The sequence below is a fragment of the Geotrypetes seraphini genome, chromosome 2 (assembly GCF_902459505.1).
Source record: "Geotrypetes seraphini chromosome 2, aGeoSer1.1, whole genome shotgun sequence".
NCBI lineage: Eukaryota > Metazoa > Chordata > Amphibia > Gymnophiona > Dermophiidae > Geotrypetes > Geotrypetes seraphini.
The window spans coordinates 522,597,517-522,622,584 of NC_047085.1; the positions used below are offsets into that span (position 1 = coordinate 522,597,517).

The following is a 25,068-nucleotide window of genomic DNA, read 5'->3' on the forward strand; positions in this document are numbered from 1 at the left end:
TAACCATCCATCTGCCATCTCTGTCCTCCCCTTCCGTTTCCCTTCCCTCCCCAGGAGGTCTGCCATCTTTCCTTTTTTTCGTCTCCACCTTTTCTTAACTATCCTTTCATCAGCATCTCTCCCTCCTTCCCCACCACTCCAGGGTCCACCATCTCTCCCTTTCTTTTCCTAACTACCCTCCTATCCAGTATCTCTATCCCCCTCCACACCATCCCATGTGTCCAACTTCTCTCCCTTTCTGTTCCTTCCCTCCCTAAATCCCATTGTCCATCATCTCTCTCCCTCTCCTCTATTTTCAGACCCATTATTTCTTCCCCCCAAAAAATCTGGCATATGCACGTCTCTTTGAACCCCCCTTCCCTCCCTTCCTCCATGTACTTCTACACCAGGGCCCCCCTCCCCTGAAGGTCTGTCCCCCATGAAGGTCTGTACCTCCCCTGAAGGCCTGCACCCCACCCCTAAAGGCCTATGCCATCATCCCTGAAGGCCTGTTTCCCCCATTGAAGTAAAATAACTTATAGCATGGCAATAATAAGCCTTAGATAAGTAAAGCCTTAAAAGAGCACTTATCTTTCTATGTGAGATAAAGCGTCAGGAAATTAATTCTGCTCACGCCCCGCTTTATCTCACATAGAAAGATAAGTACTCTTTTAAGGCTTTACTTATCTAAGGCTTATTATTGCCATGCTATAAGTTATTTTGCCTGTTTTGCACATTTTTCAACTGCAATTTGCACAAAAATAATTGCTATTTGCACTGCTTGGATATACGATATAAAAAGTTTAAAAGAAAAAGTTATAATTTTAGAAATTTAAATTATTGAGTAGGTGAATTTTGACGAAATAAGTCATTCATAGAAATTTTACAAAAACACGATGAATTAAGTCTTTTTAAATAATAACATGAAGGTTTTTTAGATCCATGAAAGATATCCACACCCAGTTCCTTAAAGGGATGATAACATTATGATCCTTGGAGTTGCAATTCTGAGATCTTTTCCTTCATTTAATATTATTATTTAATAAGAAGTTCTCTCTTCAATTATATTAACGTTTTTGTGGATTTGGTTAATCTGTGGTTAATTTCTCTCTCCCTGCTTCCCCACCACCGCAGCAACAGGACCAGTCGAGGCGAATACAGCGACTGCACAATGACCGGCCTAGAAGTCTTCCCCCAACGTCAATTCTGACGTCAGAGAGGAAGTTTTCGGACAGCCAGACAGCGATTGGCGGCCTGGAACTTCCACTCTGACCTCAGAAAAAGGGACAAAATTACATGGAAAATGGGGAAAGCAGAACAGACACAACTGCATCCATGCGTGCAGAAGGAAAAAACTGTAGAGGGCACTAAACTAGAGAATGACACGGTGGCGGTTTACCCGCGGCCACCGCATTTTAGCCGCGGGTCACCGCCGAAAACGGGGAAGAAAACTAGCAGTCGCTGCGGCGACGGGGACAAGGCCATTCACCGCCCGTGGGGCGGTGAATGGGTCTTGTCCCCGCAGTGAGGCATGAAGGATCGCGCGGTCCCCGCAGCTCACACCCGCCTGCCCAATCGATTCTAGTGTTTAGCCAGCTCTCTCCCTTCTCCTCACCTTAGTTTGTAGATTTTCTTTTTCGGCGACCCGCACGCTATCAAAGAGCCGCTGCTGCTCAGTTTCGATCTTCTGCTCTGACGCAACCGGAAACAGGAAGTTGCAGCAGAGCAGAAGATTGAACACTGAGCAGCCGCGTGTGTGCGGCTCTTTGGGAAAGCGTGCAGGTCGCTGAAAAAGAAAGCCTGCTAAATAAGGTGAGGAGAAGGGAGAGAGCTGGCTAAACACTAGGATCGATTGGGCAGGCGGGTGGGGGCTGTGAGGACCGTGCGATCACCCGTGTTCCCGGCTCAGACTGTAAGGAGGGAGTGAAAGGGAAAAGGATTCTGGGCCAAGGTGATGAAAACGGAAAGAAAAACCCACAGCAGGAAAGAAAGGGAAGGACAGGCAGGTGAGCCAGATGCTAGAAGCAGGGGGGGGGGGGAAGAAAGAGGGAAAAAAGCTAGATGGGGTTGAAAAGAAGAGACACACTGGTATGGAAGAGGAAGATAGGGGAAATCTGGACACAGGAAGGTAACAGAAAGAGGGGAAATTATGTGCATGGGGCATAGGGACAGAGACAAAAAGGGGACATGCCATGGGGATGGTATATGGACACAGGGGGGGGCAATGGCAGATACATAGGGGAGATATTAGAAAAGTATATAAAATCGTACCCGTTTGAGGCTTTTATGTATGCAGCGGTGACGGTGACGGGGCGGTGAATGGGGTGGCAGTGGCGGTGACGGGGCGGTGAAGGGAATGACGGTGACGGGGCGGTGCAGAGGATGGTGAGACGGGGACGGGGCGGTGACGGGGACCAATTTTTTCACCGTGTCATTCTCTACACTAAACTGAACAGTAAATAGACCAGCGGCAGAGTGAAAAATCCGGAATGGATTCCTTCTGCAACCATGCGGCTAAAGGGAAATAACCCTACTGTCACCTATTGCACTGGAACAGAAAATCAGTAACTCAGCCCTGTGTCTGCAGAAAATGCAGTCCTTACCTAGAGACTTCAGGATCTCATAATTCTCCTTCATCACCTCCCGGTGAAGCTCCTTCTGCCCTTCATCTAAATACTCCCACTCCTCCTGGGAGAAGGCGACGGTGATGTCCTCAAACGTCACCTGCTTCTGAAACATAAACCAGAAACTCACTCAGGGACACGAGGAAACACTCCGAACGCATTAGAGTTCAGCTGGATGTACTCTTCTGATAGCTTTGCTTTGGCACTGTAAGTTTGCAGGCTCAGGGTTCTAAGCTGGAGGTCAAACTAGCTGACCTTTCCTGCTCTGGGCCTCTCAAAGACTGGTATTGTCATGGTAACAGTGTCTTTTAGGCTCCCTTAAAGTTTCTTAAATCTTATATATGTAAAACATTTGAAATTAAATACAAATCATTCTCTCACACATCATTCATAGGGATCCCTTCACACACAACACGGTTTATTGCATTCATAAGATACATATAACTATCTCTATTCAAAAATGTGAAACCCTATATCTTCCACAAGCCAGACTGAGAGGTCTGCTATTAATTAGAGCCATGAAATCAAGGCGGGAAACTGCACAAAGATGCAGAGAGGACAGAGAGAGACAGAAAACAAGATGGCGTCATTAATACCTCTATGTATATATTATATATACAGTGGCGTACCTAGGGTATATGGCACCCGGGGCCCATAATTTTTCTTTTCCCAACTACCCTCCTAACCAGTATCTCTATCCCCCCCCCCCTCTATACCATCCCTTGTGTCCATCTTCTCTCCCTTTCTGTTCCTTCCCTCCCTAAAACCCATGTCCATCATCTCTCTCTCTCTCCTCTATTTTCACTCATTATTTCTTCCCACCCAAAGTCCGGCATATGCACGTCTCTTTGAACCCCTCCCCCTTCCCTTCGTGTACTTCTACACCAGGGCCCACCCTCCCCTAAAGGCCTGTCCCCCCCTTAAAGGTCTGCATCCCACCCCTGAAGGCCTGTCCCCCCCTTGAAGGCCTGCCTACCTGTTCCCCTTGAAGGCCTGCACCCCCCCGAAGGCCTGCACCCCCCCGAAGACCTGTCCCCCCCCTTGAAGGCCTGCCTGCCTGTTCCCCTTGAAGGCCTGTCTCCCCCCCCTCCGAAGGCCTGCCTGTCCCCCTTGAAGGCCTGTCCCCCCCCGAAGGCTTGTCCCCCTTTGAAGGCTTGCCTGCCTGTTCTCCATGGCCTGTCCCCCTGAAGGCCTGTCTCCCCCCCCTCCACAAGGTCTGCCTACCCGCCCCATCCTGAAGGCCTGCTGCCCCCACCCCCCATTACCTCGAAGGACCGCTTGGCACCACCACCACCACGAAACACTGCTTATTTCCCCGGCCTCCCCACTTCATTTCCCTGGGGAAACAGCCTGCAGCAAGATCGCGCGATGCCAGCGATCTTTGCTTGCTTCAGCTGTTTCCTCCGCCGCAGTCCCGCCCCTCCTCTGACGTCAGAGGAGGGGCGGGACCATGGCGGAAGAAACAGCCGAAGCAGGCAAAGATCACTGGCATCGCGAACTTGCTGCAGGCTGTTTCCAGATGCGACACCCGGCGCAGGGGGTGGGGAACCGGACCGGACCAGGAGCACCCCCTCAGGGCTTGGCACCCGGGGCGGACCGCCCTCCACGCCCCCCCCTTGGTACGCCACTGTATATATATATCTACACCTGATTTCCACATGGTCCTGCCCCACCTAACACCTCACACAAACAGTGAATTCCCCTTTTCCTGGTCTTTAATTTATCATCCTAACTTTTTCAAACTTTTAAATGTGTTTGCATGCATATAAGACCCTTTGATCGCTCTGCTACTGCTTCTGCGTAGTTTGCGCCAAACCAGGCCTTCTTCAGCATCCAATGCTCTAATTGTTTCAGGGTGGGTGCTGAAACCATTAACGCAGACTGCATTTAAATTTGGTCATTTAGTATCCCGCAGCAAAACTAAAAAAAGAAAGCTGTCAAGCACATTTATCAAACAGAAAAAATAACACCAGGTCTGGGGCAGCATTAGAAGGCTTGGTTGAGAGAAGGGGTATCTAATGACACCCCTTCTGACCCCCTGCCCCGATCAGGCTTCCTGTGCTGCCCCCACCCATTTAAAAAAAGGTTCTTGGTGGTCTAAGAGACCCTTCCTGGCCCTCTCAGAAAATCCCTGGTGGTCTGGAGCAGTGTTTCTCAACTCAGTTCTGGAGTCCCCCCTTCCAGTCAGGTTTTCAGGATAGCTACAATGAATAAGCATGAAAGAAAGTTGCATATACGGCCTCCATTTCTGTCATGATTATTCATTGCGGATATCCTGAAAACCTGACTGGCAAGGGGCTATTCCAGGACCTAGTTGAGAAACACTGGTCTGGAGGACCCCTCCTGATCCTAAGACAGATGCCCTCCGGTTCTAGTGGATCCTGACCTACCTCCACTAAAAAAACCCATAGACAAAGCTCTTTTCTGATGCTCTACACAAGTGGAGAAGCAAGAGGAGAGCTGCTGTATGCCAGATCCTGCTCATCTGTTGTGCTGACTTTGCTACAAATACTACTTATTTCTAGAGCAGCTACATTCTCTGTCTCTAGGGGGCTCCCAATCTACGTTTTTGAACCTGGGACAATAGAGGGTTAAGTGACTTGGCCAGAGTGAGGAGGAGATGCACTGGGAATTGAACTCAGTGTGTGCAGAATTCCCCCAGGAGAAAAATTATACACCTCACACTCACTTGTGACAAGAAACAGACAATAAGAGTGTCTTAAAGCAGAATGAGCAGCTGCTGTGTGAGGGAAGGAGAATGAGGAAGAAGAGCCTGGGGAGTGGATGAAGCAGTGCCAGGAAGCAGAAAGTGAGATTGTCCTAAAGCAGGAGGAGAATGAGGAAGAAGAGCCTGGGGAGTGGAGGGAGCAGTGCCAGGAAGCAGAAAGTGAGATTGTCCTAAAGCAGGAGGAGAAAGAGGAAGAAGAGCCTGGGGAGTGGAGGGAGCAGTGCCTGGGGAGTGGAGGGAGCAGTGCCAGGAAGCAGAAAGTGAGATTGTCCTAAAGCAGGAGGAGAATGAGGAAGAAGAGCCTGGGGAGTGGAGGAAGGAGAAAGTGAGATTGTCCTAAAGCAGGAGGAGAATGAGGAAGAAGAGCCTGGGGAGTGGAGGGAGCAGTGCCAGGAAGCAGAAAGTGAGATTGTCCTAAAGCAGGAGGAGAATGAGGAAGAAGAGCCTGGGGAGTGGAGGAAGCAGTGCCAGGAAGCAGAAAGTGAGATTGTCCTAAAGCAGGAGGAGAATGAGGAAGAAGAGCCTGGGGAGTGGAGGAAGGAGAAAGTGAGATTGTCCTAAAGCAGGAGGAGAATGAGGAAGAAGAGCCTGGGGAGTGGAGGAAGGAGAAAGTGAGATTGTCCTAAAGCAGGAGGAGAATGAGGAAGAAGAGCCTGGGGAGTGGAGGGAGCAGTGTCAGGAAGCAGAAAGTGAGATTTTCCTAAAGCAGGAGGAGAATGAGGAAGAAGAGCCTGGGGAGTGGAGGAAGGAGAAAGTGAGATTGTCCTAAAGCAGGAGGAGAATGAGGAAGAAGAGCCTGGGGAGTGGAGGGAGCAGTGCCAGGCTATTTTGGTCCTATCTGATTACTTTCAGTCTATCCTCGGGTTCCTTACCGAAATCTTAGTGAGACCCATTGTCAAAGATCATTCAATTTCTGTAGAAGAAGTTTCAAACTCTAGGCCGATTGCGAATCTCCCATTTCTTGCCAAAGTAACTGAAAAAGTAGTATTTAATCAGATTTCATGAAGACACACATTCTGCACCCAAATCAAACCATTCGACAGAGCATTCACTTATCAGTCTTACAACGACAATTTTGTACCAGTTGGATCACCACAAATCTGTCATATCTCTTGATCTTTCTGCAGCCTTCGACACCAGAGACCATTCCCTACTCCTCAAGAGACTCCCTTCAATAGGAATCAGCAATCAGGTACGTAGCTGATTCCAAACCTACTTCTTGGAACGACCCGCTAAGGTTAATTTTAATAATTCTATCTCACCCTTGGTCAATCCATCGGATTTATCACCTACGCTTATGGCAATGAAGGAGAAATTAGGTTCTTACCTGCTAATTTACTTTCTTTTAGCTCCTCCAGACCAGTAGAGGTTAATCTTTACGAATGGGTATATATCCAATCATGACCAGCAGGTGGAGACTGAAAACAAAACTGTGGGACAGTATATAATATACTCCCTTCTCTATTTCCCTCAGTCTGCCGAATAGCCAAGCAGACCCAAGAACTGGAAAACAGAAAGAAAACAATACTCCGAACAGGAGTAACAACTAACATACCCAAAGCTGTTGGAAAATGCAGAGGAGAAACACCAGAAGGAAAATGTCCCCACAGCTCACCAGCTAAGCCAGTCGAGCCACAGCCGCTGTTCTTTAATTCTCCCCGGCCCTAGAAAAATAATAGAACCCGCAGCAAAAAACAAAACTGCCCGTACAACAGCCCCAACACACCAATAACAGACAGGGTGGGGACCTCTACTGGTCTGGAGAAGCTAAAAGAAAGTAAATTAGCAGGTAAGAACCTCATTCTCATTCTTTAGCACTCTCCAGACCAGTAGAGGTTAATCTTTATGAATGGGACGTACCAAAGCAGTCCCTCACACGGGCGGGACCCCCGAAGGGCTGACACCAGAACATGCACACCGAACACCGCGTCCTGACGCGCCAGAACATCTACCCGAAAGAGTCTGACAAAGGAATACAAGGAAGACCAAACCGCAGCCTTACAAATGTCCACTGGAGGCACGAGCGACGACAGCCCAAGAAGCCGCCTGACCCCGAGTGGAAAGAGCTTTGAGAAACTCCGGAACGGGCTTCTGCCTCAGAAGAGAAGCGGAAGCAATAGTCTCCTTGATCCAGCCTGCAATAGTAGCCTTAGAAGCACCAGCCCCCCTACGCGGACCAGTCAGAAGGACAAAGAGATGATCTTATTTTCTGATCTCCTGGGTCCGCTGCATATAAGAGCGAAGGACCCGACCAACATCCAACTTGCGCAGCTATCTTTGCTCAGAAGAGCCCTCCCATCTACCCAAGACCGGGAGGACCACAGATTGATGGACATGAAAAGGAGAAATTACTTTCGGCAGAAAAAGAAGGAACAGGCCTCAAGACAACCTGCTCCCTAGAAAACTCCAAGAAGGGAGCCCTACAAGAGAAACCTGTAGCTCAGAAGCATGCCTAGTGGAAGAAATGTCCACCAAAAAGACCGCCTTCAGAGTAAGGTCCTTCAAAGAGCAGCCGCCCAACGGTTCGAAGGGCGGGTGCACCAGAATAGAGAGAACCAGACTGAGATTCCAAGAGGGAACAGAGGGCCGCACGGGAGGCCTGAGCAACTTGGCCGCCCGCAAAAAGCGAATTACATCAGGAATGGCTGTCAAACGCTGACCTGTCACAAACCCCCGAAAGGCTGACAAGGCCACAAGCTGAACCCGGAGAGAAGCCCAAGCCAGGCCTCTAGCCAGGCCATCTTGCAAGAACTCTAGGATGTTAGGCAGAGAAGCGCGAAAAGAGACCACTCCCCGTGCCTGGCACCACCCCTCAAAGAGGTGCCAAACCCACACAGAAGCCTGAGAAGTAGAAAGCCTCCAGGACCCCAAGAGTGTAGAGATCACCCTATTTGAATATTCCTTCATACCAAGGCGGCCCTTTCAAAAGCCAAGCCGGAAGACAGAAGGGAGACGGGCCGAACATGGGAATGGGACCCTGCGTCAGAAGGTCGTCCAAGAGAGGCAGAGGAAGAGGATCTGCCACTAGAGTATCACCAGATCCGCGTATCACGGATGTCGAGGCCAATCCGGAGCCACCAGAACCACCAGACCCAGATGGCAAACAATGCGGAGAAGAACTCTGCCCACTAATGGCCACGGAGGGAACATGCACAACAGCCCCTCTGTTGGCCATGGTTGAATCAGAGCATCCAGACCCTCGGCCAACGACGACTGAAGAAGCGGAAAACCTCGACATTGCCACTCGTGGCCATCAGGTCCATCAGGGGCTGACCCCAAGCCTGCACTAACAACTGAAAAGCCACGTGGCTGAGACACCACTCTCTGGGATCTAAGATGTGACTGAGGAAGTTCGCCTGAACATTCTCCACCCCGGCTATGTGAGAGGCCGAGAGGTCCAGAAGGCGTGACTAAGCCCAAATCATGAGCCGGGCCGCCTCCTGCGCCACTTGGTGCACCAACGATTGACATAAGCCACCGCTGTGGCATTGTCAGACAGGACTCTGACCGACTTGCCCATCAAGAGGGAGCAGAAGGCTAACAGCCCCAGAAGACGGCTCTGGTCTCCAACACGTTGATCGACCAGGACACCTCCTATATGGACCAGGTGCCCTGAGCTGAGTGACCTAGACACTGAGCCCCCCCCCCTCAACCGAGGAGACTGGCATCCGTGAGAAGCACCGTCCACTGCGATAGATCCAGACTCACCCTCTGGACCAGATGAGTGGTCTGGAGCCACCAATGAAGACTGCAGCGCGCCAAGCCTCGCAGAGGGACAGGGACCTCCAAACTGTGCCTCTGGGGTGACCACCTCCGGAGCAGAGAATACTGAAGAGGCACATGTGGGCCTGCGCCCACCTCACAACATCCAGGAATGCTGTCAGAAACACGGTGCGAGCCACCAGCCCCACACAAATAGCTGCCTGGACCCCCAAGGCAGAGACATCAAAATTATACTTAAGAATTGTCTCTAACGTACACTCCTCAGAGACCCTAAGAGCAGAACCGTCCATAACAGGCACGGTATGCCGTTTAGTAAGTGCCGAGACCACCGCGTCCCCTATTGGCGAAATTAAGGTAGCCCTATCCCCCTCCGGGATGGGATACCCATGAGCCAAGGCGCACACCAACCGAAACGGTGCCCGTAGTCTACTGCGCCAGCACAAAATCCCGAAAAATCCTGACGCACAGGAAAAGAGCGGGAAACAGGACAGACCCCCTGAAGCAGAGGAGCCCCCATAAGCGGGGTCTCCGGTGGCGCAACTTCAAAAATGCAGGGGGGTATGTGACAGGGAAGCCCCTGTCCCAGCTAAAAGAACTACGAAACCCAGCATGCACCCTGCCCTGGTCCCGGGCAAACCTGGCATGGAGCCGGGACAGCCGGCACAGCCAGGAAGGGAAGAGAAAAGACAGGTCATAGCTCAGCCCAAGAGTCAGAGGGGGAGGGCACTAGAACCTAATTATTCCCCCTATTACTCCTTTCCTCCTTCTCTGAAACCAAAAACCAACCCAGGAGGGGGTGGGGTTAGCCCTCAGGGTGTGCAGGTGAGAAAGCCTCAAATACAAACTAGGGGGAGGCAGCAGGGTGGCTCAGCTGTGGCTAATCCCAATCAGCCATCAACCAGGAAGGATTGCAGCTACCACAGAGTGCCGGAGCCCCAGCCCAGAACTTTATCCCGGAGGCAGCCCAGCAGGAGGGAGATTGAAAGCCCTGGGAGGTATCTCGCCTGGCCAGACAAACCCTGGGAGGGTGATCCAAGAGATTTGCAAGGAAGAGGCCAGGTTAGCAAAAAGCCTGAGGTTACCGGGTGGAGAAACAGCCGGTGCTACGGGGCTAGTGACTGGGAAATGAACAGCCTTACTGGAGAGAGTGAACCTGGGGAAGACATGGATATAGGGGAGAGTGGGATAGAATAGGTCGTGCTAATTCTCCCGGAGATCCAGTCCAGGTTAATGGAAACCCTGAACACAAGCAGGGCTTGGAGCAGGGCAGGGGAGTCCTGTCCAATTCTGAAGAGTCATTATAGGAAGCTTTGAGTTGCCTTACCTCCAGAGGACTTGTAAAAGGAGAGTAATTGATTTTGTTTTTCTCTGGGGACTGCTTCCAGTGTCTGAAGCATATGAAAGCTAGCACACGGCTACATCCAGCCACTAAGGACGCATTCTGAGTCTGGGAGCTTGGAACCCAAACCTTTTTTAGTTTTGTGTGAGCTTGCTCTGTTTATTGGACCTGGAAGCTCCAGGCAGGACACAAGGACTTGAGCATATATTTGGCTTTAGAGAATGTGCAAAAGTACCTACATGTTCCCAGATGTCTTTTCCTTTGAAAACTTTAATAAACCTGAATCCAGTTCCTAGACAATCCGTCTTCCGGGTTTTTCATTTATCCAGCCATATAAAAGGCGCTACAGTAAATCTGCCTGTGGTCCGAGTCGAGTTTCCCACCTACTCGGGGACTGGCCCGGCCACAGTATTAATTCTTTCATCGAAACTGGACTCCTGTAATTCATTATTTAAAGACATTACTCAGAAACAATTAATTCAAATACGGCACTAAAAACCAAGAAATATGATCATGCAACGCCACTCATTGGTTGCCAATTCCTCACCACATCTCCTATAAAATTGTTCTTCTATCATTAAAGATTGGTCAAACTCACTTTCCTCTCTTTTTAGACAGATTAATACCCGCTTCCAGCCCTGGAGCCGTACGTTCGAGTAACCCAGATCTCCTCACTAAAACTCATTGGCACCAGAAGTAACGAGATCTTTCCAGCTATGGAATTCGCTCCCGACTCATCGTAGAGAGGAATCCACAGTAGAAAAATTCCAGAGTTCCCTGAAAACCTCTCCCTACCTCAGAGCGCTCAATCTTTCAACTTCTTCTCTTCTCATCAGAAATTCTCTCTCTTGTGGAGTCTCAACCCATCCTTTTTCCTCTTTATTCTTCACTTTTCCTGTTCATTTTCGGGTCCAAAGTTTGCATTTATTGATGATCTCGTATCCCCTATTTTTATGATTATGTCCATGGTTTAGAATGATAGATTAGGTTTCTTACCTCTGCTTATCTTCCTTCTTGTATAGCTTCTCTGGATGCTGAACGGATGGGATCTTGTATCTCTATTAGCTTCACGGCAACAAAAAGATCCCTCCCCTTTGGGCTACCTGCCCGGGAGCTTCCTGTCTTGCTTCAGTTAGTAGAAAAGCCAGGTAGACCTATGACAACAGGAAACAGAAGAAAAGAGAGAGAGGGAACTCCCGCTACCAGTTATATTCTGCTCAATATCGTATTATACCAAAAACTATGGCTAACAATGGCCAACTGGAAATAAACAGAGAATGCAAACATCATAAACTGCAAAACCCAGGAAAATCCTAGAACAGGGACATAGCCTGAAGATCAGAAGGGCCCCCCCCCCCGCCCCCCCCCCAGGGAACCCCCACCAATTCTTAAACCCAACAAAGGGGAATAAGCATGAATTATTATTATTTTTTTTTAAAATGTAGTGAGGCTAGTCAAAGACATAAATCCAGCTTACCAGGTACTGAAGAGGTGACCTGCGAATTGGACAAAAAACAGATGGGCGGATGATAAAAGGAATAGAGAACCTTTCATATGCCGAAAGGTTAGAGAAACTGGGGCTCTTTACCCTGGAAAAGCGGAGACTGAGAGGAGACATGATACAGACGTATAAAATCATGAAAGGCATAGAGAGGGTGGAGAGGGACAGATTCTTCAGACTAGCGGGGACAACAAAAACAAGAGGTCATTCAGAAAAACTGAGAGGGGACAGATTGAAAACGAATGCAAGGAAGTTTTTCTTCACTCAGAGGGTGGTGGACACCTGGAACACGCTTCCAAATGAGGTAATAGGACAGAGTACAATACTGGGTTTCAAAAAGGGACTGGATGACTTCCTGGAAGCGAAGGGGATTGCAGGTTATAGATAGAAGGTCACCCTAAAGGACATAAGCGAAAAGCGTTTGACAGTTTTAGGGTATGAGCACTATCAGGTCCTGGACCTGAGGAGCCGACGCGTGAGCGGACTGCCGGGCATGATGGACCTCTGGTATGACCCGACAGAGGCAATTCTTATGTTCTTATGTTCAGCATCCAGAGAAGCTATACAAGATGGAAGATTAGCAGAGGTAAGAAACCTAATCTTTCATTCTTCTACAAGCTCTCTGAATGCTGAACGGATGGGACGTGCAAAGCTGTCCTAAAACTCAAGGAGGCCCGATGAGCCCGCCGCAAGAACAGAAACGCCAAAGACCGTATCACCCATAGTAGCCATATCAAGCCTGGAAAACCTGGAAAAGGTATGAAGGGAAGGCCACGGGGCTTCTAGACAAGTCTCCACAGGCGAAGCCGCATGAGATTCAGCCCACAAGGAAGCCATTCCACAGGAGAGTGAGCCTCCACCCTAAGGGGAGGCTTCTTCTTTACCGCCATATAGGCTGCGGAATTAGCCGTTCACATCCACGCGAAAGAGAAGTCTCAGAAGCAGGCCGACCCCGACATGCGGGTCCCGCCAGGACAAACAAATGGGCCAACAGACATAAGTCAGTAGTGGCCCCTAGGACGATGCCAGATAGCCAGAGACCGCAGAACAGAGACCCGAGATGTGGAACCTGAAGGAACAAAGGCCGGCAATCGAACTCCCTGGTGTATGTGGAAAGAAGAAACCACTTTCGGAAAAAAAGAAGGCACAGTCCTCAAAATCACTGCCGACTCTGACACGGAGAAAAGCATCTCTGCACGACAAAGCCGGAAGCTCTGACATTAGCCGTGTAGAAGTGACCACCACCAGGAAGACGGTCTTAATGGTAAGATCTTTCAGCGAGATCGTATCCAGGGGTTCATAGGGCGGAAGAGTCAGAGAGCGTAGGACCAAATTCAGGCTCCACAACGGGCAAGGCCGTCGTAAGGGAGGCCCCAGCCTCCCCGCAAGAACCGGACAACAGCCGAGTGAGAAGCTAGAGAACCCCTGAGCGAAGAGGGACCCAAACTTGAGAGGCCTGCAAACTGAACACGTAGAGAGGAGTCTGCCAGACCCTACCTGAGGCCAGCCTGCAGGAAGTCCAGAACCGGAGCCAGTGACGAAACCAAAGAGTCCAACCGGAGCCCCACACACCAAGCCGAAAACACCCCCAGGCGTTCGTATAGTATGAGACCGGTGATTTCCACTTGCATTGCAGGAGTGTGGCAATAACCGCAGAGCAATAACCCCTGGCCATCAAGGCTGTCCGCTCAAGCGCCAGGCTGCAGGACTAAAGCAGTCCAGATCTTAAAGTGCAAACTGACCCTACTTGAGGAATCGCCGATGGCGAGGAAGACGCAGACCATTCCCAGAGCTCAACCTCACAAGGTCTGCGTACCAATGTCGTCTGGGGACACCAGGCGCAAAATCACCCTATCATGGACCACGTAAGAAAAACGCACAATATGTCCCCTGTGGGCCAAGATTGAACCAGAGTGTCGAGTCTGACGCTGCCGACCTCTCGTCGACGGCTGAAGAATCTGTCCGCCTTCCTGTTCACTAGGACACCATCAGATCGAATGAGCGAAAACCAGCCCGGATAGGGACCATGCCCCCTTGTTCAGAGATTGACAACTGAGGAAGTCTTCCCGAATGTTGTCGACACCGGCCACATGATAAAGCCAAGTGATGACATGCCGCCCATGGAAAGAGCATCCGAGCCTTCAATCCCAGCCGGGGACTCTTTGCGACCCCTGACGGCAGACATAGGCAACAGCCGTCGCATTGGCTGAGAACACACAGACAGCCGTCCTGTGGAGATACAGTTGGGACCGTAGCGAAGCTAACCAATTGCTTGTAGCTCCGGCCAATCGATCGATCATCAGCTCTCTCTGACGCAGACCACTACCTGTCCAGCGGCCTTGTATCGGGAAGGACATGCAAACTGCTCCCCTCCATCCGAGGGCAAGGAGGTACGTTTGAACCACCGCTAAATCCACTCATGGCAGGACTAGGCGCATGGAAAATTCTGAAGCCATGGGATACAATTTAGCCATGGCCCTAGCGCACTTCAGGGGACCCTCATGGGCCCCCCAACCTCCAAGAGCATTTCAGCGTTCTGGGAATCCCCGAGACCCGCTAGGCTAGTCACGTAGCGAGACCCGTCTAATTGCAGTGCGACAGCAACGGCTTAGAAAGTGATGCAGGTACCACAACAATAGCGGGAAGTTGCTGCTGATGTTCAGGCATATCAGCAAGGATCAGATTAACATACTAAAATCCAAAGGCTGTACAGACTGCCGCACCACAGTCTGAAAGGGAGACACAAGCATAGCCCGATTTCTCATGAAGGCCTGAGACAACATATCCACAATGTCCGGCAGAAAATAGTCCTCGGCGGCCTGAGCCAATCAGCGGGACTCAGATTTGAAATTGTTTGAAGATCGATGAGACTTTCCCTGGAATTGCGCCTGCGTTTATGCGACAATGCCCTCCTCGCACAATTGCGGCATCCCAGACGCTGGAATCACAACTCTGGTGGCAATGGAGGAAGGCAAGTCCTTTCCAGAGTAGAGAGTTGCGCGGGCACAGAAATCCCACCCGTCTCCACCCGTCCCCGCCAAAGTCCCACCCGTCCCCGCGAGGAATCCCCTCCGTCCCCGCCCGTCCCTATAAACCACAGAAAGTTATTTCATTTAATTATGCTACTGAATTAAAGGCTCTGGTAGAAACCCATTTAAAAATAAGCAAAAAGACTTTATTAATTTGGAAATATTAATTGGGAAGAATACATGCTCTGTAAACAGATTTCTACCAGAGCCTCTAATGTTTTTAAATTTTTATCAACACAACTAATATACTACTTTATCCTGAAGCAAAAAAAAAAAAAAAGAATTTTTTTCCTACCTTTGTTGCCTGGTTTCTGCTTTCCTCATGTTCTCATTCAATTCCTTCCATCCACTGTCTCTCTTCTCTCTGCGTCTTCCATTTGCTCTGTTACTGTGCCTCTCCCTTTCTCCCCCCATAGTCTGGTATCTCTGTCTTCTTCCATGCCAGCATCTTCTCCCCACTCTCTCTTCCCCATTTCCTTTCAGGGTCCTTTTCCCCCCATCTTCTCCATGTCCTGTCAGGCAGCATCCTTCTCCCCCCTCTACCTTCCACATATGCTTTCAGTGTCCTTCTCCCCCATGTCCTTTCAGCGTCCTTCTCCCCCCCCCCGTCTTTCCCATGTCATTTCAGCGTCCTTCTCCCCCCCGTCTTCCCATGTCCTTTCAGCGTCCTTCTCCCCTCGTCTTCACATGTCCTTTCAGCTTCCTTCTCCATCCCTTTGTCTACCCCATGTGCTTTCAGTATCCTTCTTCCCCTTCTGTCTTTCCCATGTGCTTTCAGCGTCCTTCTCCCCCCTCTGTCTTCCCCATGTGCTTTCAGCGTCCTTCTCCACCCCTTTGTCTTCCCCATGTCCTTCAGCACTCTTCTCCCCCCTCTGTCTTCCCCATGTCCTTTCAGTGTCCTTCTCCCCCCCCTGTTTTCCCCATGTCCTTTCAGCGTCCTTCTTCCCCATGTCCTTTCAGCGTCCTTCTCCACCCACCTTTCTTCCCCATGTCCTTTCAGCGTCCTTCTCCACACCTTTGTCTTCCCCATGTCCTTTCAGGGTCCTTCTCCCCCCTCTGTCTTCCCCATGTGCTTTGCTTAAGCCCTCCCTCCAACATCAGCGCTGACATCGGGAAGACTTCCGTTCGGCTGTGTGCTGCGGCAGGGCAGGTAAGGAGAAGGAGACTAGCCTCCCGGCTCGAGTGCGATCCAACCCCGCAGGAACCCCGTGATCCTAGGGGGATTCCCGTGAACCTAGGGGGCGTCCCCATGGGATCCCCGCGACCCAAAGGGGGATCCCACGGGATTCCTGTCGTCCCCGTTCCCGTGCAGCTCTCTACTCCGGAGGAGGAAAGTGCGGAATCCACACACCAGATATGCCCCCGACGGGCCTTGGCGTACAGAATATGCGGCTGCGCAACCGGAAGCCATCAGCCATATTTACAGCCTGAATCCATGCCATCCTGTCCTGAGGTGGCCATCTGTGAAGTTTGGAGCAAAAACAATGCTTCTAAGTCCAAAAATATAGTTTTAAAAACTTTAAAGAAAATCCAAGATGGCCACCACGGGTGCTGATTTTGACATATAAATGGCCGTTAAATACAGAAAAACGCTAAAAATTGTGATTTTAGGATTTTACAGGTGGGGGGACATGCAGGGAAACCCCCCAAAACCCCGATTTGAGGACCGCCCAAAATCGGCAAACTCTGTGACTCACAGACCCCACAGAGACATGTGCTTCAATGCATTCCACAGTGCAAGCATAGGGAGATCCCACCTCAGATCACGACCACCAGGACCCCTCAGGGAAATCAGGGAAGACACGCGGCGCGGTTCCCATCCCGAACCAGGGGAGAGATGGCTCCCGAACCGAACCGATTCAATCTGCAGGCTGTCCAGAGGGCTTACTGCACTTTCAGGCTTACAGAGCACCCTCCAGAAGCAGACAAACGTGAACATGTCTGCGATCTCCCACCGAACGATCACTAGACTAGAAAGTGAAAACAAATCAGGAGCAGAATTAAGTGAGATGAAACCTAGCAGTGAAGCTGCAGGAACAAACTGAGCAAGACAGGAAGCTCCCGGGCAGGTAGCCCCTCCGTTCAGCATCCATGTTCTTCTGCTTGGCATTGCCTGGCACTGCATCCCCTGCTGCCCACCTCCTGCCAGTCCCTCTCCTACCTGCTCAGCCATCCTCCTGCCCTTCTCCGCAGCACCAGCTCCAGCCTTGGCTCCTAATGGAGGGAAAAGAGACAAAGGCAGGAAAAAGAAGAGGGATCTGAATCTCCCCCCTTCACTCCTCCCCCAGGAGTCTGACCAATCAGTGCCAGAGAGACTTGAAAGACCGCCTCCTTTTGACTCCACCCACATGAGCCTTCTCCCATTCTATGCCTTCCTAGGAGCATTCTGTTCCTGACTAATCCTAAGGTGGAATGTACATTCCAATCAGTGTCATAGGGTGTCATATTGTCCCTCTGTCTCCTCCTTCAGGAGTCCTTTGACCAATCAGTGGAAGGGGTGGAGTCTGATTCTGACTGGGTCTCCCTCTCTTCCTGACACATGAGAGCAGAGAGAGGAAGCACCAACTCCCTCTTTATCTGAGACACAAACCGCTGCTGCCACCTCTGGCACATTTTTATATTTGTGTTTTGTATAATTTCAGATGTCTCATGCAGTTTTCGACCCTTCCCGTTGGGGTTATGATGAATTGCAATTGGGCTTACCAATCACAGGGATATTTCGACACAATTATTTGAGATAACTGAGCAGCATGAAGCTTATAGTTTGGTGTGCATCACTGTTGAATTTTTAAAGAAAGAAGGAAAGAAAACGGAATTATATAAGAGTTTAAGGCTTGACTGTGCAGGGAATTATTTTTGTAAAATCATGTTTTGTTATGTGACTGGCATTATTTAGACCTTAATTTCTATGAATGAATAGAATGAAAATGATATAAAATTACTTGCTTGTTTTTATGTGCGTGCGCTGAAGGAAAGTGGAGAGAGAGTGGGCTGAGGACACTGAAGGGAAATGGGGAAGAGAGAGTGGGAGAAGACGCTGATTTATAAATTGATAATTGTACAGAATATTGTTTCTTTTCATACTTTAATATAATAAGTTCAGTATAAAACTATTCGAGGCTTGTGTGGATGGGATCAGATGGTTTGTGGGGACGGGGACCGAGCAAGTGGGCGGGGACGGAGACAAATTGTCACCCGTGTCATTCTCTAGGCTCTGCCACGAATCGATTTCAACTACGTGTGGGCCAGCGAGGTGTCAGTCGGGTTGACGTAGACGTCATAGCGCAAGCGGGCGTGGGGAATGGCTCTCAAAAGAAATCTTAATCGTTGTACTGCTCATCTATGGCTCTTTTGACTAATGAGTTTGCCTACTACTGGTCTAGGGCATCTTCCTTTCCTCAGTATTCTCGCAGTCCATCATCTTTCTTCTCCTTGCCTCACCCCCATTCCTGTGCTTGCTCACCTGGCGTTGCTGTAACCCTTCGGCCGTCGTCTGCGTCAATGAGAGAAAGGTTCCAGGACGTCGAAGGCAACGTTTTTAGTTCACTGATGCTGACGACGGCCGAAGAGTTACAAAAGCGCCGGGGGAGCAAACACAGAATCCTGTGGGGGAGCGGGAAGAGGAGGACTCCAGTTAGGTGCGTAGGGAGGCCTTGGGGGAGGGGAGGCAACAGGACTCTGGATAGCTGTGTGTGGTGAGGGGAAGACTCCAGGTAGGTGTGTAGGGAGGGCTATGGGGGAGGCAACAGGACTCTGGAGATGTGCGTGGAGGGGGGTGGGGTGGGCGGGAGAGGCCTCCAGGTAGGTTGAGCTGCTGTAGGATTACTAGATATCTGGTTTCCCCAGACAAAAGTTGTTAAATTAAAAATCCACCTGGACTTTCGACACAGACCTCAAAAGAGGACATGTCCATGGAAATCAGATGATACCAAAATCTGCAATAGTCACCCCAGATGGTGTGAATAACAAGAAGAAACACCTGGTGAAGCTTGAAGAATGGTCTGAAATTTGGAAGCTAAAATTTAATGTTATGAAATACAAGGTCATGCATTTAGGCTGCAAAAACCCGAATAAACGGTACAGTTTAGGGGTAAAGAAATTATCTAATTTAATCTTCCATTTGTGAGTCACACAGACCTATACAAGCTGGATGGAAGTACAGATGGGAGAGATAAGGGAGCAAATGCCAGAAGGAAATGGGAGGAGAGAAAGAGGGGAGCAGATGCTGGATGGAAGTGGACAGAGAGAGGAGAAGATACTAGATGGAAGGGTTGGAGAAAGAGGGGTACATGATGGAAGGAGGGTATAAATAAAAGGAGGACACATGATGGGGAGAAAAGGATTGAGTTAGGGAAACACTGTTGGGGTGAGGGAAAGAGGTGGCAATCTTTAGGTAGACAGTAAAAAAGGACATTGATGAGAGGGTAGTAAGAACATAATCTAGACAGATGCAGAAAATAAATTGAAAAGGGAAAGGGATTGCAGAGGAGAGGTGTGGAAGAGGGAAGGAGAGGAGAGAGATGCCAGACCAAAGGGGGTGAAAGGAGAGATGGAAGGGGGAGGCATACAGTTTCTGGAAGGGGCATAGAAGGAGAGAAGATGCCATACAGAGGAAGAGAGACGGCAGACAGTGGATGGAAGGAAGAGAGTTACAAGAAGATGAGGAAAGCAGAAACCACAGAAGACAAAGGTAGAAAAAAATTTTCTCTTTATTTATTGCTTTAGGAGACATGTGTCACTGTTTCTGTGGTGTTGCATTGTATGCAGAGTCCAGCTTCTTGCTGGTTCAATTTAACCTTTGTCTATGTATTTCTATTTTATCCCCCCTTTTACAAAACTGTGAAGCGTTTTTTAGCACCAGCCGTGGTGGTAGCAGCTCTGATGCTCAGAATTTTATGAGCATCAGAGCTGTTACCTCCGTAGCTAAAATCCACACTACAGTTTTGTAAAAGAGGGAGGGGTTATTTTGTGATTACATATTTCATACAAGGCGAAAGTGTGTTCGAAAGACATGGTTTTCTGTTAAGATTAATGGTGTAGGATTGATCTGTACTAGTCTGGCTTGTTTAGTTTTACAATGGGTTTATTGATGTACTCCTCATTGCAGTATGTAAGATGCTGCCTTTTCCTAGGTACTCATGTGTGACATGTGGCTTGTTACTAAAAATCATGTTTTCATACAGATGGGGGGGGGGGTGTCAAAAAATGATTTGCCCTGGGTGTCACATATTCTAGGTATGCCACTGAACAGATGCACCCAAATTTAAAAATTACTTTGGCTTCGAATGGAATCAGATATAAAAGGAACTTACATGGTCATATATTTTTAGACCAAAAATCAAGCGAACAGTGGCATTTTGAACTAATCGCAGACTTGGTGCAATCTTGTGGATTAAAGGATATATGGCGAATCCTAAATTACAATACTCGGGAGTTTTCCTTTTATTCCCATGTTCCTAAATCTTTTTCATGTATAGATTATGTGTTTGTGTCTGATTCATTTGTAAAACAGGTTATAAGGGCCACCATTGATCCAATCATTCTAACACAGGGGTGCCCAATAGGTCGATCGTGATCGACCGGTAGCTCGCCAAGGCAAAGTGAGTCGATCACCCAGGACTCACTTTGCCTTGGCGATCTATCGGGCCGATCAGTCTTCCTCTCCCCGACATCAATTCTGCCGTCGGAGAGGAAGTTCGGGCCAGCCAATCGCTGCCTGGCTGGGCGGAACTTCCTCTCCGACGGCAGAATTGACATCGGGGAGAGGAATGCTAGTCGGCCCGAAGCAAGGAGAGCATGGGGCGGCATCAGCGTCAGCTTTGGGGCATGTTATCCATTGGTGGCGGGTTGGGTCCTGTTCCCAGATGGCAGCGGCAGTGACAGTGGCTTGGGGAAGGGCAGGGAGAAAAAAGAAAGGGGGCAGGCAGGGAGACAGAAGGAAAGAAGAGAAACAGAAAAAAAGAAAGGGGGCATGAAGAGAGAAAGAATGAAAGGTCAAGGAGAGAGGAAGATAAAGTTGGGGGAGGGAATGAGGTGTGGAGGAAGCATACAGGCTGAAAGAAAGATTGGATGCACAGTCAGAAGAAGAAAATGCAACCAGAGACTCATGAAATCACCAGACAAGGTAGGAAAAATGATTTTATTTTAAATTTAGTGATCAAAATGTGTCTGAATTTATATCTTCTGTCTATATTTTACAATATGGTCCCCTTTTACTAAACCGCAATAGTGGTTTTTAGCGCAGGGAGCCTATGAGCGTCGAGAGCAGCGCTGGGCATTCAGCGTAGCTCACTGCGCTAAAAACTGCTATTGTGGTTTAGTAAAAAGGGAGGGGGTGGGTTTTGTCTATTTTTGTATGATTGTTACTGAGGTGACAGTGCATAGAGTCATCTGCTTTGACCTCTTTGAAAAAACCCCGGAATAGGAATCATAATTAACAATTCTATGCGTACAGTGTGCGTTGTGATTTTTAAAAAATTTTATTGTTGGAAGATCATTTTGACTTGGTCATTTTAAAAGTAGCTCGCGAGTCAAAAAAGTGTGGGCACCCCTGTTCTAACAGATCATGGCGGAGTGTGGATTGAATTTAGAGTTGAAGAACAAGAATATAATAGACCTGACTGGAGGTTCGATAATGCACTGCTTGCAGATTCTGATTTTAGGGAGGAATCTCAATGAAAAATGAACAAATATTTTCAAATTAATGATTCCAGGGAAGTTTCATTAGAAACATTATGGGATGCTTTCAAAGCTACCATGAGAGGGCAAATTATTTCATATTCAGCAAATGCTAGGAAAAAACTTAAAATTTTTTAAATTTGGAACAAAATATTAAAGTTTTGGAAGCTCAATTGGCCTTAAAATGGGAGCAAAATACTTTCCAGGCCCTCTTAAAAGCTAAATATAAATATAATGAAATTTCCTCTCAAATGGCTAGAAAAGAGATGTTTTCTCAACAAGCTCGAATAAAGCGGGGAGAATATTGGCTAATTATCTTAAAGCTAAAAAAAGAAAAGTTAAAATTGTGGCCATCAGAGGTAAGAATGGGGAAACTCATTCTAAAATTGGAAATATTTTAAAACAATTTTGGAGTTATTATGTCTTTGTATTCTTCTGTGCTTTATTCAAATAAAGAAAAGGATGGATTAGAGTTTTTAAAATGAATTAAGGGAACTCAAATTCCTCAGCATATACAAAAAACCCTTATTGTGCCTATATTAATGAAGGAATTACAAATAGCATTGAAGTCCCTTAGAGTTGGATCCGGTTTCACTGTAGAGTTCTATAAGGCATTTCAAAGTACCCTATTACCTCATTTATTAAATTGATATCAGGCTCAACTGACTAAAGGCAGAATCTTTGACTATAGTTTTGCCGAAGCCAAATAAAGACCCTTTGTTGGTTTCAAATTACAGGCCTATTTCTCTGATTAATGTAGATGGAAAACTTTTGGCTAAGTTATTGGCTTTACGCTTGGCCAAGGCTCTCCCTTATATCATTGGTATGCACCAAACGGGGTTCGTTGCTCAAAGACAATCTTCAAACAACAGTAGATTGGCTTTTCATATGTTAAATTTGACGAAAGTCATGGATGATCCGGCCTTCTCTGTGTCGTTGGCCTTTGATCCTGTTGAATGGACCTTCATGTATCAAGCAGTGGATTGGTTTGGTATTGGTTCCGGATTTATTCAAATGATTCAAACCTTCTGCCAGATTGTACATTAATAATAATTTTTCTGAACGTTTTTGTCTGAAGATGGGAGTCCGTTATCTCCTTTGCTTTTTGACATTGTTATTGGCTATTCAGCAGGCAAAGGAGATACAGGGTATTCCTTATGCAGGTCGGGAATATAAAGTCTCTGCATATGCAGATGATATTTTGCTTCATTTGAGGAATCCTGAATCTACTATTCCGCATTTACTGGATCTGATTGATAGATTGGGAAAATTCTCTGGTTACAAAATAAACTGGAGCAAATCAGAGGTTCTTCCACTAAATGTATATTGTACAAAAGGATTATTTGATACATTCCCTTTTCTTTGGAAGGAAGAGGGTATAAAATATTTAGGTATTTGAATAAAAAGTGCACTGGAAGAAACTATGAAAGTAAATGAAAAATCTTTATTGCTAAAGGTCACGGAAATGTGTGAACAATGGAACCCCTTACATCTGTTTTGGTGGGGGAGAGTCCAAACAGTTAAGATGATGATTCTGCCTGTGGTTTGCTACCAAATGGGGATGTTGCCAGTGTTTTTTCATAAGGGTCTTTTTACAAAAAGTTAAATAGTGTTCTCCCTAAATTTATTTGGCTGGGGAATGCGGTGAAAATTGCTTTAGTATCTCTACAAAAGACAATTGAGGAGGGTGGGGTAAATTTTCCCAATTCTTATAAGTACCATCAGGCCTATATTATGCGTCAGGGTATGTATTGGGTCCTCCCTGAGCTCATGGAAAATCTTCCAGATTGGTTAAGGTTGGAATGGCAGCTCAGGTTTCCACTGAGATTAAGTCATGTTCTGAGTATCAAGTTTCCAAGATTATATAAGGACACTAGAATTTTACTAGATACGTGGCAGACATTGAAATATGTAAATAATTTGACACCTATTCCAATGCTTAAATCCACCTGTCAGTCCCTCTGGCTAAACTCCAAGATTCAAATAGGTATTTAAGGTCATCTGGAAGCATCGGATGAAGGCAGGCATACGCACTTTGGATGATGTGATATCAGATGGTAAGCTGCTTGAATTTTCACGATTGCAACACAAATTTGGTCTTAATAAATCTCAAAGTTACAGATGGTTTCAGTTGAAGCAGGCCATTCAGGAGGGGTTCCCTAGATGGAAAAATCCTACAAATCAATATAGCTTGCCGATATTATGTTTTCAGGTAGACTTTCTGGGGCACCAGGCCACTCAGTCGTATAAATTAATATCTGGATTTTTGAATAAGAAACCAAAAACTGGTCTTCGCGACATTTGGAGCAATGAGATAAAGCATCAGATTATTGCATCTCAATGGCCACAAATTTGGACTTGGAGGATGAGATGTACGGTGTCAGCATCTATGAGGCAAACTTGATTTTTCTTATTACATAGAGCTTTCTGGACCCCTGTTCGTTTACATAAATTAGATAGTTCCAAGTCTAATAGATACTGGCACTGTCATCTTGAAGCTGGGACTTTGGAACATTTACTTTACTGTTGTCCCTTGATACTGCAGTTTTGGAGGTTTATTTGGGACCAAGTGAATAATATGTGGGAGAATCCAGTGGCTTTATCTTATGATACTATTTTATTTGCTACTCTTATGAGAGCTAAAAGTCAATTATCTGTGAGAAATAACGAGTTACTTTTTGTAATGACAGGGGTTGCCATGCAGCTTATTTTAAGAAATTGGAAAAACTGGGATAGGTTGAACTAGACATTCTGGTGAGAATCCTGTATACTTTGGAGGAAAGACGGGAGAGGGGAGATATGATAGAGACATTTAATCCAATCCAGTCCTTAGCTTTATATATCGGGCCTTTCCAAAAACGGACTCAATCCGGTTCACAAAGTTAACTCAAAGGGTAAGAGAAAATAATTAAATACCTACGTGATGTAAATCCACATGAGGTGAGTCTCTTTCATTTGGAAGCTCTGGAATGAGATGGCATATGATGAAGTTAAGAGGTGGCAGGCTCTGGAGTAATCTGAGGAAATACTTTTTTACGGAATGGGTGGAAGATGCGTGGAACAGACTCTTGGAAGAAGTGGTAGAGACAGACATTGTGTCTGAATTCAAGAAGGTGTGTGATAGGCATGTGGAATCTCTTAGAGAGAGGAAGATGTAATTGTTACTGTGGATGGGCAGACTAGATGGGCCATATGGCCTTTATCTGCCGTCATGTCTCTATGTTTCCTTAGTAAGATAGAGACCTCTTTTGTAGTAACAGAAGTGAACTCTTTCCAGCATTTTCATCTCACTCCTATCTGGATTATCTGATGTACTGTCAATGTTCACTTTTCAGTAAAGCATTTATCATACTAAGAATATGAAAATGGCTTCACTTCAGTGTGAACATTCTGGTGTGTTTTGAGGTTTCTTATATGATTAAAGATTTTACCACACTCGGTACATGTAAATGGTTTCACTTCAGTGT

General features: G+C 47.5%; 2 protein-coding genes across 5 annotated transcripts in view; one reads left to right on the forward strand and one right to left on the reverse strand.

The window, feature by feature from the left end:
* Positions 1-17,226, reverse strand: part of LOC117354729 (oocyte zinc finger protein XlCOF6-like) — a 34,223-nt gene extending 16,997 nt beyond the window's left edge. The window contains exons 1-2 of one of the 2 annotated variants that reach the window (XM_033932664.1): positions 17,085-17,226; positions 2,583-2,709 (exon numbers count right to left, since the gene is read on the reverse strand). In XM_033932664.1, coding sequence (XP_033788555.1) covers positions 2,583-2,709; positions 17,085-17,096 — 139 coding nt within the window. In that variant the 5' untranslated portion in view covers positions 17,097-17,226. The remainder of the gene's footprint in view (positions 1-2,582; positions 2,710-17,084) is intronic. The other variant, XM_033932665.1, reaches the window with a different exon arrangement.
* Positions 1-25,068, forward strand: part of LOC117354717 (zinc finger protein 850-like) — a 948,741-nt gene that overhangs the window by 509,224 nt on the left and 414,449 nt on the right. The window lies entirely within an intron of this gene.